General features: G+C 46.7%; 1 protein-coding gene across 2 annotated transcripts in view; it reads left to right on the top strand.

Moving 5' to 3' along the window:
• Positions 1–17,522, top strand: part of GAS7 (growth arrest specific 7) — a 178,058-nt gene that overhangs the window by 103,711 nt on the left and 56,825 nt on the right. For both annotated transcript variants that reach the window (XM_077458791.1, XM_077458790.1), the window contains exons 3-4: positions 793–870; positions 11,374–11,459. In XM_077458791.1, the coding sequence (XP_077314917.1) occupies positions 793–870; positions 11,374–11,459 (164 nt within the window). The remainder of the gene's footprint in view (positions 1–792; positions 871–11,373; positions 11,460–17,522) is intronic.

Here is a 17,522-nt window from a genome sequence, read left to right as displayed (position 1 = left end):
TTCTGCAGAGGTATGTTTGATGCGCGCTCGGTGTTTGTGAATAAAGATTCTGTCGCCCCACCTGCTGTACAATGTGGAATTGATTTCCAATCAGTCAGATGAGCCTTTTTTTCACCTGAGGGTTGAAAATAGTGAGAATGATGCGGCCTTCAGATGTAACAAACTGGGATGAGGTCACATAGAGCAGCGATCTCAACCCTGTACTCAAGTACCCCCAACTGGCCATGTTTTGGGAATTTCTCTTAGATAAAACAGCTGTCCAAAACACCAAGCCATTGACTCTGATTTAAAGCACCTGTGCAAGATAAAGAAAAACCTGCAAACTTGGCCTGTTGGGGGTACTTGAGGACAGGGTTGAGAACCACTGACAGAGAACCTGTCTCTCCTGTCTGGATCAATGATGAAAAATGTATTGGCAAAAGTTAAAACGAGCAACCAGGCGTAAACAGGATTTCATTTTCTTCATAATTGATAGCAGATTCCTGCGGGTGGGATTGATTGACTGGTGAATTCTACTTCAGTTGATAATTGTGGCACTTTGCAGTTAGTCAATTGCTACTGATGTCATTGGTGAGCTTAATGTTGGCAATCTGTGATCGATCTTGATTGATCTTGAGTTGCAAAGTGCAGATAGTGGATAATGAGCTTCAAAGATCACCATAAATGTAGTGATATATTATGTATGACTGCAGGATGTGTTCAGACAATTTAGGAATTAAGTGTTGATTTGCTGTGTGAACATGCCTTTAAGTGAAAAATGGCTAATTTAATTTTTAATTTTTTCTTTTAAAGAAACGACATGGGAGAGACCAAACAGCTCACCTGTCAGCCTGAAGAGCCCAATAGTGAAAAAGACGTCACTTCCTACAGGTGAGGCACTCCTCGAACTTTCCATCCTCCATAACTCTCTGGTTGGCCTCTGTGAACTTTCCACCCTCCCTGACTCTCTTTGATCGAACTGTATGAACCTTCCACCATCCCCAACTCTTCGGTGGGACTCGGCAAGCCCTTCAGTGGGACACAGCAAACCTTGCACCCTCCCCCAACTCTTCGGTGGGACTCTGCAAACATTCCACTCTCCCCAAATCTTTGGTGGGACTCGGCAAACCTTTCACCCTCCCCAACTCTGAGGTGGGACTCCGCAAACCTTCCACCCACCCAGGGGCGGACTGACCATTGGGCCACTCGGGCACTGCCCGAGGGCCTCGTGCCACTTGGGGGCCCCATCAGGGTTGCCAGCCTCAGTAAAACCAGGGAAAATATGTAAAAATCTGTGTTTTTTTTTTACATCTGTCTCTGAAATGTCCCTTACCGACATCCTTTTGGTCTAAAAATCCTGAGATTATAGCTGCTCCACCTCTCCAGTACCATCTCAGCCAATAGAAACATGTCTGTGTATACTGTGTGATTGTATACTGTGTGTGTGTCTTTGTGTATACTGTGTGGCCCCATAATGTCTGATTTGCCTGGGGGCCCCATAATCTCCTATTGCCTGGGGGCCCCATGAGTTGTCGGTCTACCCCTGCACCCACGCTGACTCTGTTTGGAATCTGCGAACCCTCCACCCTCCCTAACTCTTTGGTGGGACTTGGCAAACCTTCCATCCACTCTGATTCTCAGTTGGGAATCTGCAAACCTTTCACCCTCCCTGACTCTTAAGCCACACATACATGGATCAAATTCTGAAAGAATTTTCTTTCGAAAATCATTGACTCTTATGCCCCATACACGCTATCAGCCCTTGTACACACGGTCGGACATTCCGACAACAAAATCCGTCGGATTTTGTCTGACGGATTTTGTCCGACACTTGTGTTGCATACACACGGTCGGACAAAGTTGTCGGAAAATCCGATCGTTCGTAATGCGATGACGTTATTTCGTTACGACGGGACTACGCTCAGGCTAGTAGCCAATAGCTTTGGTCTAGGAATTTGATCTGAGCATGCGTGGCACTTTGTCCGATCGGAATTCTCTACAAACGATCGGACCATGTTGTCGGAAAATTTTATAGCCCAGCTCTAAAACGTTGTTGGTCGGATATTCCGACAGAAACAGTCCGATGGAGCCCACACACAGTCGGATTATCCGACAACACGGTCCGATCGAACATTTTCCGTCGGAATGTCCGACCGTATGTACAAGGGCTCAGATTTTCTGCTGATTTTTTTTTCCCTTCAGGTTTACCAAAACCATGTAGTGCAAGGGCCTACCTGATTGCATACACATTGAAACTCCTAAGGTTTGACCTCATATTATATGGTTTTGGTAAATCTGAAGGAAAAACTGATAGTGTCTATGGGGCTTTAGGTGTAACTGCACAAACCTTCAACCTTCCCTGACTCTGAGATGGGAATCTGCAATCTTTCCACCCTCCCTGGCTTTCCAGTGGGAATCCACAAACCTTCCACCTTCCTTAACTCTCAGATGGGAATTTGCTAACCCTTCAACCTCGCAGACTCTGAAGTGGGAATCCATGAACCGTATATCCTCCCTGCAACTCGGGCAGGATTCCGCAAACTTTCCACTGTCCATAACTCTCCAGTGGGGCTTTGCTAACCTTCCACACTCTTTTATTCCCAAGTGAGACTCCATAGACTTTCCTTCCTCCCCAACTCTCTGGTGGGATCCTGCGAACCTTCTGCCTTTTCTAACTCCCAGGTGGGACTCTGCAAAATCTTCCACCCTCCTTAGCCCCCCAGGTGGGACTCCACAAACTGATTTCCTAGACTAGTGTTTCTCAATCATCTTTCACTCATGGCGTCCTTTTTAAGTAGGTTATCTTGAGGCACCCTATTCTAAAATGGGGCTGCCCCTCAGGACAGGACTTAGGGTAGTGGGGGCCCCTGGGCTTGAGTCACTTTCGGGCCCTACCGTCTATACATTACCGTATTTATCAGCGTATAACATGCGCCGGGCCTATAACACACACCCCAAGTTTGGGAGGGAATTTTAAGGGAAAAAAACTTTTAGGAGGGAAGTTTAAGGGAAAAAAAAAATACATTTAAATGCCCATCAATGCAGCCTTGTCCATCCATCTGCAGCCTTGTCCATCCATCTGCAGCCTTGTCCAGTGTGATTGCAGCCTTGTCCAGTGTGATTGCAGCCTTGTCCAGTGTGATTGCAGCCTTGTCCAGTGTGATTGCAGCCTTGTCCAGTGTGATTGCAGCCTTGTCCAGTGTAGCCTTGCCCCAGTGTCATTTGCAGCCTTGTCATTGCAGTCTTGAAGTTTAAAAATGGTGTCGCCGAGATACAGAGTCCTGTGTATCTTGGCTGCCCTCTGGTTCTCTTGGCGGCTCTTGGGTCCTCTCGATGGCTCTCGGCGGCTCTCTGGTCCTCTCGCAGTCCCGAGCGGAGCCAAGAGTAGCCGAGAGTACTCGGCTCGGCTCACAGTCACGCCCAGTCCATGTGTTATGTACATCATAGGGCGGGACTGTGAGCGGAGCCGAGCCGAGTACACTTGGCTATGTATCTCTGCGGGGCCCCCTATTGGGTGGGGCCCATGGCCTTGAGCCCAGTCAAACCCAATGGTAAGTCCTGTCCTGCTGCCCCTTCACATCAGAGTCCCCCTGTCCCTACCCTACTCTCAGGTGGGAATTTGCGAACCTTACACCATCCCCAGTTTTAAGGTTGGACTCTGGAAACCTTCCATTCACCCAAGTCTCAGATGGGACTCCTCAATCTTTTCATTCCTCTTGACTCCTTGGTGGGACTCGGCAGACCTTCAAAACCCCCTGAATCTCAGGTGTGACTCTGCAATCCTTCCATCCCTCTGGAAGGTTTTGGGGTGGCATGCCAAGGACCCCCAAATGTGGTGGTGTTGGATGTGTTCCAAACTGGAGAAATAACACAGCAGGCAAGACGATAGTCTTTTCAGGAGTAGGTCACCAATGGCAGCCTGCTTATTTCTCTGGTGACAGGTTTCCTTTAAACCAATGATATCTGCACAGACAGCAATATGAACGTATCCCCCCCCCCCCTCCTGTCGGCGATATATCATATACCGTCTGTTAGATCTCAGCTGTCAGCCTGCGCACAGATTATCATCACGGCAATAATATCATCTATACATCGTGCAGCTTTTCTATGTTTCGCCCCTGAGGCGAGAGCCTGTTCCCTCCTATTGCCTTCTCCGAAGCAGGATGGCGAGCCACGGCTGATATCATCGAATTCAAAGCGGAACGGCGACTCCATAAACGCACATAATGCCCTCCCCTTCCTATTTGTGTACAATATCTATTTTATTCCACTCAATTTCTCTTCCATTGCGTTCCAGCGTCTCCCACTGCACCGCCTGGAAGACACGGAGCCAGTTGCCACGGCAACAGAGCCGCACTGAACGTGCTTTAAAAGCTCTTCGAAAAACCGATGACTTTTTTTTTGAAATTTCACTCGTTAAGCGAACGAGAGATAATCCGCGCTGAAAAGAAAAATTTGGTGTTTTTTTTTTTGCAGAGTATCTGGAAATAAATAATTGTGGCGCGGGCGGTGGGAGAAACGGCGAGTCGTCGTCGCTGGGTGAAGGATGCCCTGCCATCGTGTTTGGGGTTTTAGAGCCGGGGAAAGGAAATCGATGCAGCATGAAGAGGCGCTGTCATGTGGTTTATTTATACCACCGTGCATCTCCTGCTGCGCAGCGTATAATGGGATCGCCTCCTGTAATCCCGTTACGCTGTGGAATTCGCAGAAGAAGCAAGGAGCTTCTTTTGGATTCTTATAGTAAAAAAAAAAAAGAAAAAAATGGCGGAAGTTTGGACACTTGCAGACTGACTCCACCATGCCTTGAATGGCGCCAATTGCTCGCAGTGTCATCTTGCATTTCAGTCCAGGAATCATTCGCTAACCGGAGCAAGGGTAGAGAAGAACGTGATCACGTGTCTCGAATATAGAACATTTAAATACTGCACTAAATCTATACAATAAAGCAATAATCAATAACAAAAAATCTCAGTGTGTACAAATCAGCAAATTTAAACAGGCTACCCAATCAGTATTGATCAAATGGCAGATTAGATCCACTTTTTATAATTCTAATTTTATTTTTATTTTTTCAGTCTTGTTTCCTGTTGCTCATAAATACACAGTACACTATATTGTCAAAAATATTGGGACACCTGCCTTTAAACGCACATGAACTTTACTAGCATCCCAGTCTTAGTCCGTAGGGTTCAATATTGCGTTGGCCCCACCCTTTGCAGCATTAACAGCTTCAATTCTGCAGACCAGTCAAGTTCCTCCACCTCAAACTCGCTCATCCATGTCTTTAAGGACCTTGCTTTGTGCACTGGTGTGCAGTCATGTTGGAACAGGAAGGGGCCATCCCCAAACTGTTCCTACAAAGTTGGGAGCATGATATTGTCCAAAATGTCTTGGTATGCTGACGCCTTAAGAGTTCCCTTCACTGGAACTAAGGGGCCAAGCCCAAGCCCTGAAAAAGTCCACTCCATAATCGCCCCTCCACTAAATTATTTGGACCCGTGCACAAAGCAAGGTCCATAAAGACGTGGATGAGCGAGTTGGGGTGGAGGAACTTGACTGGCCTGCACAGAGTCCTGACCTCAACCCAATAGAACACCTTTGGGATGAATTAGAGCAGAGGCTGAGAGCCGCCAGGCCTTCTCCTCCAACCCAACATCAGTGCCTGAACTCACAAATGCGCTTCTGGAAGAATGGTCAAACATTCCTATAGACACACTCCTAAACCTTGTGGACAGCCTTCCCAGAAGAGTTGAAGCTGTTATAGCTGCAAAGGGTGGGCCAACGCAATATTGAACCCTACGGACTAAGACTGGGATGCCATTAAAGTTAATGTGTGTGTAAAGGCAGGTGTCCCAATACTTTTGACAATACAGTATAGTGTAGGTAACTAATGACATGAATAAGGCATGATTGTGAAGAGTGAGATATTTTACTTTGAAAAGTCCAGTAAACAGACCCTGTCAACTTTTTCTTTGGCCACGTGTTTGCTAAGCGTGAAAGCATTTTTACAAAAAAAAAAATTCCCCCCCCCCAAAAGATTTTTAAGTAGGTTTATGATTTAGGGTTGGGCCGCATTCATAGATGTCTTGGACACCCCTGGTCTAGACCTTCTACTTGAATGGAATCCCAGACCTATTAAACAGGTTTCATTACAATATGTATGAGTTTTCCCAAACAAAAACCGCGTTTACCATGTAAATTTTGGTTCGTTCAAGAATTTTCCATACTGCTTTTTCAAATTTTCTCATCGCTATACTAAAAAATAAACATGGATTTGGCCCCACTAACTATTGGATGGAATGAACATTGCGGGAAAAAACAAAAACGTTGGAATTCAATTGTACTGATGTTTGGCCACATTTATTTTGGTATACCACTTGTTGGATTAGAGGTCAGGACAGTGGTAAGGATTGGGAAAGGGGTTCAAGATCAGGTTTGGGGTTTGGCTTACACGAGGGTCAGGGGGTTACATTGATGGTTCAAAGGTAAGGATGGAGGCCGGGTAAGGATAAAACTCAGGTTAAATATTGATGTTAAATGCTCACTAAGCCACCGTACACACGGTCAGAGAATCCGTCGGAATGTGTCCTATCGGACCGTGTTGTCGGATAATCCGACTGTGTGTGGTATGCATCGGACTGTTTCCGTCGGATTATCCGTCGGACCAAATTTTCCAACTTGCTGGAAATATTTTCCGACAAACTGGTCCGATAGGACATACTCCGATCATGTGTAGAGAATTCCGATCGGACAAAGTGCCACGCATGCTCAGATCAAATTCCTACATCAAAGCTATTGGCTACTAGCCTGAACGTAGTCCCATCGTAACAAAATTACGTCATCACGTTCTGAAAGATCGGATTTTTCGACAACTTTGTCCAACCGTGTGACGGACAAAATCCGACTGATTTGGTTGGCAGAATGTCCGACCGTGAGTACGGGGGCTTATAGGAGTTGGGTTGGGGTCTCTGCTGGCCATACATCAGCTTGTTTAGCCAGTTTCAGCCAGGTTTCCATTGCAAAAAAAAAAAAGAATGAAGAAACCTACAGATCATTTAGAATTTTATTTGTTCAAGGAAAAGGTTCCATCTTACTCCGAAGAATTTTCCCTTCACAATGGTCAAAAATGAATGTTGATTTGAACCCACTAAAGCTGGCCATAGACGGGTTGCAGGAAAGAAAATGGCTCGGTTCCCCCATCAACAGTCCGTGTTGGTGGTGGAATCCCTCCCGCGGAGCCATTGTGTTCTCCCCGGATAGGGGAGAACACAATGGCTAGGGGAAAATCGAATAGGCTGGTTGTACCCAAGTTGATCACTCGATCAACTTGGGTACAACCAGCCTATCCGATTTTTCCCCTAGCCATTGTGTTCAGCCTACCCATACATGGTTTGAATCTCAGCCAAAACCTGCTGAACCGGCCAAGACTCGAACCGTCTATGGCTGGCTTAGCCATTGGATGATCTAATAACATTTCAAAAGCAACAGCTTTCGAATGAAATTCTACTGGTGCAAAACCAGTTAATTCTGGAACCCAGATTATGTCTCTTATCAGGTTAGGGGTCAGGACAGCAGTAATAACTGGGAAAGGAACTCGGGATGTCATGGTTATGCAATAGAGTTGGTCTGCTTACCTGTTTCCATGTGTTCATCTCTAGAGACCAGCCGACCCTCACCTGACTGCTTTTGTAATCCATCCTCTGGCATGAATCCACCCTAGCTCCTATCAGAGAACTCTATATTAACCTGTGCACTGCAGGCCAACCCCGCTGATCAACCTTTGTGTGTTAGCTTCCTGTTACGTGCCGTGTGCTCTTCTGTTGTTTTCCGTTACCGACTTTGGCGTGTCCTTGACTATGCCTGTTTGCCTGTGATCCTGACCTTTTGGCGTATCCCTGACTACTCCTGTCTGCTTGTGGCCCCGACCTTGGCTTTGTCCCTCACTATCCCTATCCTCCTGTTGCCTACTGTGGGTGTGAGCTGGGGGACCCTGGGGGTCGCGACCTGGAGCCAGTTGCAGCCAAGTCCTTCCTCACCACTATAGGCGCTGGTGAACACCTGCTGGCTCTTAGACTCCACGCCCCAGGGAATCTTACGCTCTAACCCCAGTGGGATCTGTCTCCCGTCTGCAGCAGTCAGCCGTAGGGTCCACAACCTTGCGGTGCACTCCTGATCCCTACGGTGTGCATCTGTCACCTCGCCTCAGGGTGACCTGACACGGGATCAGGTTTTGTGTGAGGGTTACATTGAGGGTTTGAAGGATAAGATGGAGGCTGGGTAAGGGGTGGAAGTTAGGCTAAGTATTGACATTAAATACAATATTTGAAGAATTTTAAGAGTTGGGTTTAAAGAGGAAGTAAACCCTGATGAGTTTAATTCCTCTTTCATTCCCTGCAAAGGTAAAGCATAATGGACTACTATGCATCGCATAGTAGCCCATTATGTGTCACTTACCTGACACAGGAGCCAGCGAAGTCGCCGCTGTCCCCTGTAGTCCGCCGCATCCATCTTGTTGGTGGGGTCTCGCAGCTCCGCCGCTGTCATTCAGCGAAGCCGTCACTACCGCGCATGCGCACGGGAGTCGACACGCGCTGCAGCTCCATTCTTGGAAATGCCGTGCTCAGTGCGCCTGCGCGCCGCTGTCTACGGCGCATGCGCCGTAGATAGCGGTGCCCGTTTTCAGCCAAATATCTCCTAAACCATATAGGTTTAGGAGATATTGCTTGGACCTACAGGTAAGCCTTAATCTAGGCTTACCTGTAGGTCAAAGTGGTTTGTAAGGGTTTACAACCACTTTAAGGCTATGCCTGGCCATACATTGCCAATTTTGGCCAATTTCAACCAGCTTTCCATTGAACCTACAGATCAGTTGGATGAATGAAAGATGAATTTAATCCCTTCGATAAATATTTTCCATCCTCTTCTTTGACATTTTCTTGTCATTCTGCTTGAAAATAACGTTTGCTTTGTCCCCACTAACCATTGGATAATCAAACAAACATTCTGAAAATGAAAATTCTTGAATGAAATTCTACTGGTGTATGGTCAGCCTAATTTTGGATCTCAGATGAAGGTTTTCTAGGTTAGAGGTCAGGATAGCAGTATGGACTGGAAAAGGAGAGGTTAGGCCTACATTGGGGTCAATGGTTACACTGAGGGCTTGAAGGGTAAGATGGAGGCTGTATAAGGCTAAGTATTGATGTTAAATGCTTAATTTTAGCAGTTGTGTTTAAGGTTATGGTAGCCACACATCTACAGTCTTGGCCAATTTCAACTAGCTTTCCAATTAACCTACAGATCAGATTGAATTCAGCCTCAATATTTTCTTCCACTATAATTGAACATAAATGTTGTTTTGTCCCCCCTAACCATTGGACAATCAAACAAATATTCTAAAAGTGAAAATTCTTGAATGGAATTCTACTGGTGTATGGCCAGCCTAATTTTGGATCTCAGAATTCGGCTCTTGTTGGGTTAGAGGTCAGGATAGCAGTAAGGACTGGAAAAGGAGAGGTTAGGGCTACATTGGGATCAATGGTTTATATTGAGGGCTTGAAGGATAAGATGGGGGCTGTGTAAGGGGTGACACTCAGAGCTAGGCTAAGTATTGATGTAAAATGCTTAATTTTAGCAGTTGGGTTTAAGGTTATGGTAGCCACACATCTCCAGTGTTGGCCAATTTCAACTAGCTTTCCAATTAACCTACAGATCAGATTGAATTCAGCCTCAATATTTTCTTCCACTATAATTGAACATAAATGTTTTGTCCCCCCTAACCATTGAACAATCAAAAAATATTCTAAAAGTGAAAATTCTTGAGTGGAATTCTACTGGTGTATGGCCAGCCTAAATTTAGATCTCAGAATACGGCTCTTGTTGGGTTAGAGGTCAGGAAAGCAGTAAGGACTGGGAAAGGGGCACCATTGCAAAAGCAAGTGAAGATGAGGAAACCTACAGATCCGTTAGAATTTAGTTTGTGCGAGAAAAACTTTCCATTGTGCTCCTTTGAACTTTCCCATCGCTATGGTTGAAAATGAACATTGATTTGAACCCACTAACCATTGGATCATCGAATTGCCATTCCGAAAAAATAAGTTTTTGAATAAAATAAAATTCTACTGGCGTAAGACCAGCCTTAATTGTGGATCTCAGATTATGGCTTTTATCTAATTCGAGGTCAGGACAGCAGCAAGGACTGGGAAAGGAGCTCGGGATCAGGTTTGGGCTTAGGTCTACATCAGGGTCAAGGGTTACATTGAAAATTTGAAGGCTAGGATGGAGGTTGTGTAAGCCCCTGTACACACGGTTGGAGATTTGGACAACCAAATCCGTTGGATTTTGTCCGTTGGATCTTGTCCGAAACTGTTGCATACACACGGTCGGACTAAGTTGTCGAAAAATCCCATCATTCAGAACGTGATGACGTAATTTCGTTACGATGGGACTAGGTTCAGGCTAGTAGCCAATAGCTTTGATGTAGGAATTTGATCTGAGCATGCGTGGCACTTGGTCCGATCAAAATTCTCTACACATGATCGGAGTTTGTCCGATCGAACCAGTTGGTCGGAGAATATTTCCAACAAGTTGGAAAATTGGGTCCGACGGATATTCCGACGGAATCAGTCCGATGCATACCACACACAGTCGGATTATCCGATGACACGGTCCGATAGGACACATTCCGACAGATTCTCCGACCGTGTGTACAAGGGCTAAGGGGTGGCAGTTAGTCTAAGTATTGACGTTAACTGTCCAATTTTAGGAGTTGGGTTTAAGGCTATGCTGGCCAAAAATCTTGAGTTTTGCCCAATTTCAACCAGCTTTCCAATGAACCTACAGATCCGTTTGAATTCAGGCCCTTCGAGAAATATTTCCTTTTACACTGCTTGAAAATGAATGTCGTTTGGCCCACACTAACCTTCAGATAATCAAACAAGCATTCTGAAAATGAAAATTCTTGAATGAAATGTTACTGGTGTATGGCCAGCTTCATTTCAGATTTCAGATTATGGCTCTTGCCGATCTAGATAGCAGTACAGACTAGGAAAGTGTTTTAGAATTAGGTTTGGGGTTAGGCTTACCATCTGGGTCCAGGGTTACATTGAGCGTTAAGGGGATAAGACGGAGGCTAGGTAAGGGGTGACACATACCGTATGTACTATTGTAAGTCCTGTATACTGCATGTACGATTGTTAGTCCATTATACTCTATGCACTGTAGTCAGTTCTGTATACTATGTGCTATTATCAACCTGAACCCACCAGACTCCACTTGTAACTTAAACAACACTGGGATGGACTGCCCTCGTAAGAAGGGTCCTGATTGCTCCCACAGGGTCTCGACTGGTATGTTACATGACTTTTTTGTTTTGTTTTTTGTTTTTTGCCATTGCAGTTAATGGATTCCACTCGTCAGGTTCCCCTTTACATCATCCAGACTCTGTGCACATCAGCGTCCGGAAACCCAGCGGGGAACCACAGGTGAGTGTTGGCTCTTATGTCCTCTTAGATGACAAATGTGGAAAAACCCTGTAAATGAGAACTGTGCCACATTCTGTGTTAATGTTTTGGTTGCCTCGCCCCACCCCTTGCAAAGTACTCCTATCCCAATGTTGAGGGACAATAATATTTTCCAGATCTCCATGAGCCACCAAATCATGTTAATTGTAGGGGGGGGGGGGGGGGGGGGAGACATATGGTGGGATCTAAGTGTCCCCTTTATGGGAGGAGATCAGAAGTTTTACTCACCCAGAACTAAGAGTACCGGGACACATTAGTACCCAATATAAATTCCCACAAAGAGTTTAAAGTAAAATACAACCATCAGCTCAATCAACAAGAACATGTCGCCCACCAGTCTGTAAATTACATACTCCCAGTACAAAAATACAGATTGCCTGCCGCCATATTGGTTTTTTGACATTTGCCCTGGTGACTAGGACCTGGGTTATAATTTAGCTAACTGATGAGGGGGGGGGGGGGTGTAAGGAGTTCAGGAGAGGAGAGTCATAGAGGAAGGCGCAGAGTCCTCCAGCAGTACAGAGTATTTCAGTAGAGGAGAGTTGGGTAGAGGAAGTAGCAGAGTCCTCCAGTAGTGTAGAGTATTTCAGGAGAGGAGAGTTGGGTTGAGGGAAGGAGCAGAGTCCTGCAGCAGTGCAGAGTATTTCAGGAGAGGAGAATTGGGTAGAGGAAGTAGCAGAGTCCTCCAGTAGTGTAGAGTATTTCAGGAGAGGAGAGTTGGGTTGAGGGAAGGAGCAGAGTCCTGCAGCAGTGCAGAGTATTTCAGGAGAGGAGAATTGGGTAGAGGAAGGAGCAGAGTCCTCCAGTAGTGTAGAGTATTTCAGGAGAGGAGGGTTAAAGAGGAAGGAGCAGAGTCCTCCAGCAGTGCAGAGTATTTCAGGAGAGGAGAGTTGGGTTGAGGGAAGGAGCAGAGTCCTCCAGTAGTGTAGAGTATTTCAGGAGAGGAGAGTTGGGTTGAGGGAAGGAGCAGAGTCCTGCAGCAGTGCAGAGTATTTCAGGAGAGGAGAATTGGGTAGAGGAAGGAGCAGAGTCCTCCAGTAGTGTAGAGTATTTCAGGAGAGGAGGGTTAAAGAGGAAGGAGCAGAGTCCTCCAGCAGTGCAGAGTATTTCAGGAGAGGAGAGTTGGGTAGAGGAAGTAGCAGAGTCCTCCAGTAGTGTAGAGTATTTCAGGAGAGGAGAGTTGGGTTGAGGGAAGGAGCAGAGTCCTCCAGCAGTGCAGAGTATTTCAGGAGAGGAGAGTTGGGTAGAGGAAGTAGCAGAGTCCTCCAGCAGTGTAGAGTATTTCAGGAGAGGAGGGTTAAAGAGGAAGGAGCAGAGTCCTCCAGCAGTACAGAGTATTTCAGGAGAGGAGAGTTGGGTTGAGGGAAGGAGCAGAGTCCTGCAGCAGTGCAGAGTATTTCAGGAGAGGAGAATTGGGTAGAGGAAGGAGCAGAGTCCTCCAGCAGTGCAGAGTATTTCAGGAGAGGAGAGTTGGGTTGAGGGAAGGAGCAGAGTCCTCCAGCAGTGCAGAGTATTTCAGGAGAGGAGAATTGGGTAGAGGAAGAAGCAGAGTCCTCCAGCAGTGCAGAGTATTTCAGGAGAGGAGAGTTTGCACTACTGGAGGACTCTGCTCCTTCCTCTACCAAACTCTCCTCTCCTGAAATACTTTGCACTGCTGGAGGACTCTGCTACTTCCTCTACCCAACTCTCCTCTACTGAAATACTCTGCACTATTGGAGGACTCTGCTCCTTCCTCTACCAGAGTATTTCAGTAGAGGAGAGTTGGGTAGAGGAAGTAGCAGAGTCCTCCAGCAGTGCAGAGTATTTCAGGAGAGGAGAGTTGGGTAGAGGAAGGAGCAGAGTCCTCCAGTAGTGCAGAGTATTTTAGGAGAGGAGAGTTGGGTAGAGGAAGGAGCAGAGTCCTCCAGTAGTGCAGAGTATTTCAGGAGAGGAGAGTTGGGTAGAGGAAGGAGCAGAGTCCTCCAGCAGTGCAGAGTATTTCAGGAGAGGAGAGTTGGGTAGAGGAAGTAGCAGAGTCCTCCAGTAGTGCAGAGTATTTTAGGAGAGGAGAGTTGGATAGAGGAAGGAGCAGAGTCCTCCAGCAGTGCAGAGTATTTCAGGAGAGGAGAGTTGGGTAGAGGAAGTAGCAGAGTCCTCCAGTAGTGCCGAGTATTTTAGGAGAGGAGAGTTGGGTAGAGGAAGGAGCAGAGTCCTCCAGCAGTGCAGAGTATTTCAGGAGAGGAGAGTTGGGTAGAGGAAGTAGCAGAGTCCTCCAGTAGTGCAGAGTATTTTAGGAGAGGAGAGTTGGGTAGAGGAAGGAGCAGAGTCCTCCAGTAGTGCAGAGTATTTTAGGAGAGGAGAGTTGGGTAGAGGAAGGAGCAGAGTCCTCCAGTAGTGCAGAGTATTTCAGGAGAGGAGAGTTGGGTAGAGGAAGGAGCAGAGTCCTCCAGCAGTGCAGAGTATTTCAGGAGAGGAGAGTTGGGTAGAGGAAGGAGCAGAGTCCTCCAGTAGTGCAGAGTATTTTAGGAGAGGAGAGTTGGGTAGAGGAAGGAGCAGAGTCCTCCAGCAGTGCAGAGTAGTTCAGGACAGGAGAGTCATAGAGGAAGGCGCAGAGTCCTCCAGCAGTACAGAGTATTTCAGGAGAGGAGAGTTGGGTAGAGGAAGTAGCAGAGTCCTCCAGCAGTGTAGAGTATTTCAGGAGAGGAGGGTTAAAGAGGAAGGAGCAGAGTCCTCCAGCAGTACAGAGTATTTCAGGAGAGGAGAGTTGGGTTGAGGGAAGGAGCAGAGTCCTGCAGCAGTGCAGAGTATTTCAGGAGAGGAGAATTGGGTAGAGGAAGGAGCAGAGTCCTCCAGCAGTGCAGAGTATTTCAGGAGAGGAGAGTTGGGTTGAGGGAAGGAGCAGAGTCCTCCAGCAGTGCAGAGTATTTCAGGAGAGGAGAGTTGGGTTGAGGGAAGGAGCAGAGTCCTCCAGCAGTGCAGAGTATTTCAGGAGAGGAGAATTGGGTAGAGGAAGGAGCAGAGTCCTCCAGCAGTGCAGAGTATTTCAGGAGAGGAGAGTTGGGTTGAGGGAAGGAGCAGAGTCCTCCAGCAGTGCAGAGTATTTCAGGAGAGGAGAATTGGGTAGAGGAAGAAGCAGAGTCCTCCAGCAGTGCAGAGTATTTCAGGAGAGGAGAGTTTGCACTACTGGAGGACTCTGCTCCTTCCTCTACCAAACTCTCCTCTCCTGAAATACTCTGCACTGCTGGAGGACTCTGCTACTTCCTCTACCCAACTCTCCTCTACTGAAATACTCTGCACTACTGGAGGACTCTGCTCCTTCCTCTACCAGAGTATTTCAGTAGAGGAGAGTTGGGTAGAGGAAGTAGCAGAGTCCTCCAGCAGTGCAGAGTATTTCAGGAGAGGAGAGTTGGGTAGAGGAAGTAGCAGAGTCCTCCAGTAGTGCAGAGTATTTTAGGAGAGGAGAGTTGGGTAGAGGAAGGAGCAGAGTCCTCCAGCAGTGCAGAGTATTTGGGTAGAGGAGGGAGGAGAGTAAGGGCCGGTTCACACTGCGACGCGAGGCGAAGCGACACGGCTCGCCTCGCCTCGCTCCCGCAAGTCGCCCCCATTCAGTGCTATGGAACCGTTCTGAGAGGAGCGACTCGAGTCGCTCCGACTCAGAAAAAAGGTTCCTGTACTACTTCGGGGCGACTTCGGGGGTGACTTGCATTGACTTCTATGCAGAAGTCCTCTGCAAGTCGCCGCTGACCCCCCCTGCAAGTCGCGGCGAGGAAGTCGGAGACGCCTCGCCGCGGCTCGCAGTGTGAACCGGCCCTTATAGAGGAGGGAGCGGAGTCCTCCGGCAGTGCAGAGTATTTCAGGAGAGGAGTCATTGTTTCTCTTCTCCTTACCTCATTAGATCTTGATCTGCTGATAATTCTGAGTGATATACAGTAAATATAGGAATGGAATTGTGTGAATTTTTTTTTTTTTTTTTTTTTTTTTTTTTTTACATCTGTTTTACCGATATCTATTTGTGGTAGAATTAGAGGACATACGGCAGACCAGAATTAGCCTGGAAACTGTTTCACTTTTAAAATGCATTTCTATATGGAGGAATTTTGATTATATATTTATTAAGATTACATTGTGTATACATTGTATCATTGTCTATGTTGTATCGATAGATGTTTGGTTAGAGGAATGTGAACTTTTATCCTAAAGGGGTCCTCCATTTTTTAATCTCTAACTGGGCGTTGGTCTTACTATTACATTGGAGGTGCCTTACAGAATATCTAATATACAAATATCCACCAAAAAAAAAAGAATCCTTGAATCTATATTAGAATAGTATGCATGTAAAAAATGAGCAATACAAAAAAAAAAAAAAATCGGTTATATCCCAAAAAGACAACAAAATTCAGCTTTCTAAAATTCTTACGATTTTCTTCAAATTAGCCAAAGCGCACCCGATCCGAGCGGACCCGGGCAGAATAATTATGGCCGATTTTTATTAAAACCACTTATCCTAATGTCTGAGCTTCGTGCTTGTGTGTGTTTTCCCTCCAACCTTTAAATATAGCACTGAAAGCAGTGCGGGACAAGGTCATCTAGAGCTCAGCGATCATACGAAATTGTGCCCCCCCCCCCCCAGATATATGATCTTTATATGTCAGCAAAAATACCCCAACACCCCCCCCCCTCAAATCAACTCATTCCCCATGAACCCCCTTCACATATCCACCCCCCAAAAACAAGATTCCCCCTCCTAGTACAAATCCTCTACCCCCCAAATTTCTCCTCTGAGCACAAATCCTCGCTCCCCCCTCCAAGCACAAAATCTCTCATCCCCCATCCTAGCACAAGCCCCAATCATCCCTGTTAGTACAACCCCCCCCCCCCCAAAAAAAAATATTCCCCCCCCATTTCCCCATACCCCACCAGCATATTACTTCTAGCACAAACCCCCTGAAATTCCCCCTCCTAGCACAAATCTTCCCCCCCCCCCCCCAACATAAATCCCCTTAAATCACCACTGCTAGCTCATCTCCCCAAATTTCCCCTAGTAGAACAATTCTTATCCTCTGACACCCCCAAATTCCCCTTCTAACACAAATCCCCTCCCCCCCATCCTCCTTGTGGTGCCCCCCCCCACCTCACATGATACCACAATGTCCAGGACAGCCGTCCCTCCTGCCCACCCCTTGTCCTGCCCTTGACTGAAAGAGCTACACATGGAAAACACTGTAGATGGGGGTTTGTGTCTCTCGCCTCCCCCCCCCCCCCACTATAATCATTTTGGCTGTAAGTGGAGACTCTTCTATTGACAGCCTGATACAGTATTTCTGCTAGTGTTCAGAGGATGATGGGAATCTTTTTTTGTAATGAAGGATGACATATTATTGAATGTGTGGAAGTTTTCCCGGGTCTTGTCAGCATCCTAGTTATTTGTCTGGGTGGAGCAGGTGGGGTGTATGGATTTTACTTGTTTAGACTGATAGCTAATTATTGATCAGAGGGGACTGAAATGGCCAATCGATTTCTAACTCAGTCTGGAAATGATATCCATTGAAGAGGAAGAAATTGCAACTTGAAGACCTCTGATAGCCCTACAGAGATCCACTTTCCATTATTGGCTTCTTTATTTGCAATGAGAGAGAAGCTAATATGCACTGCCTGACACCCTCACAAGCTTTGTTTCTCACCCCCCCTTGCCCCCACATTGTTACATCATTACATCATGATTAAAGATGAGTGATATGGAGACATCATCTTAGGGAAATACATTGGAGTCCATGGGAAAGGTGAAATGAAGATGACTTTTAAAGGTATGGTTATCTTTAAAGGTCTCCTTGGGCCGCGTACACACGGGCGGACTGTCTGGCCAACTTAGTCCGTCGAAACACATTTCAGCGGACAGTCCGCTCGTGTGTGGGCTTCAGCGGACTTTTTCAGCGTGCAGTCTGGCGGACTAAGTATTTCGGAATTTCCGTAATATTGTGCGTCCAACTTTGGTTTCAGCGGACAATCCGCTCGTGAGTAGGCTAGTTCGACGGACTAAGAATGGCG

Source organism: Lithobates pipiens, unplaced genomic scaffold (assembly GCF_037356315.1).
Source record: "Lithobates pipiens isolate NorthernLeopardFrog02 unplaced genomic scaffold, aLitPip1_a1.2 Scaffold_28, whole genome shotgun sequence".
Classification (NCBI taxonomy): domain Eukaryota; kingdom Metazoa; phylum Chordata; class Amphibia; order Anura; family Ranidae; genus Lithobates; species Lithobates pipiens.
The sequence above is the reverse complement of the archived record's forward strand: the minus strand, read 5'-3'. Positions and strand labels throughout refer to the sequence as shown.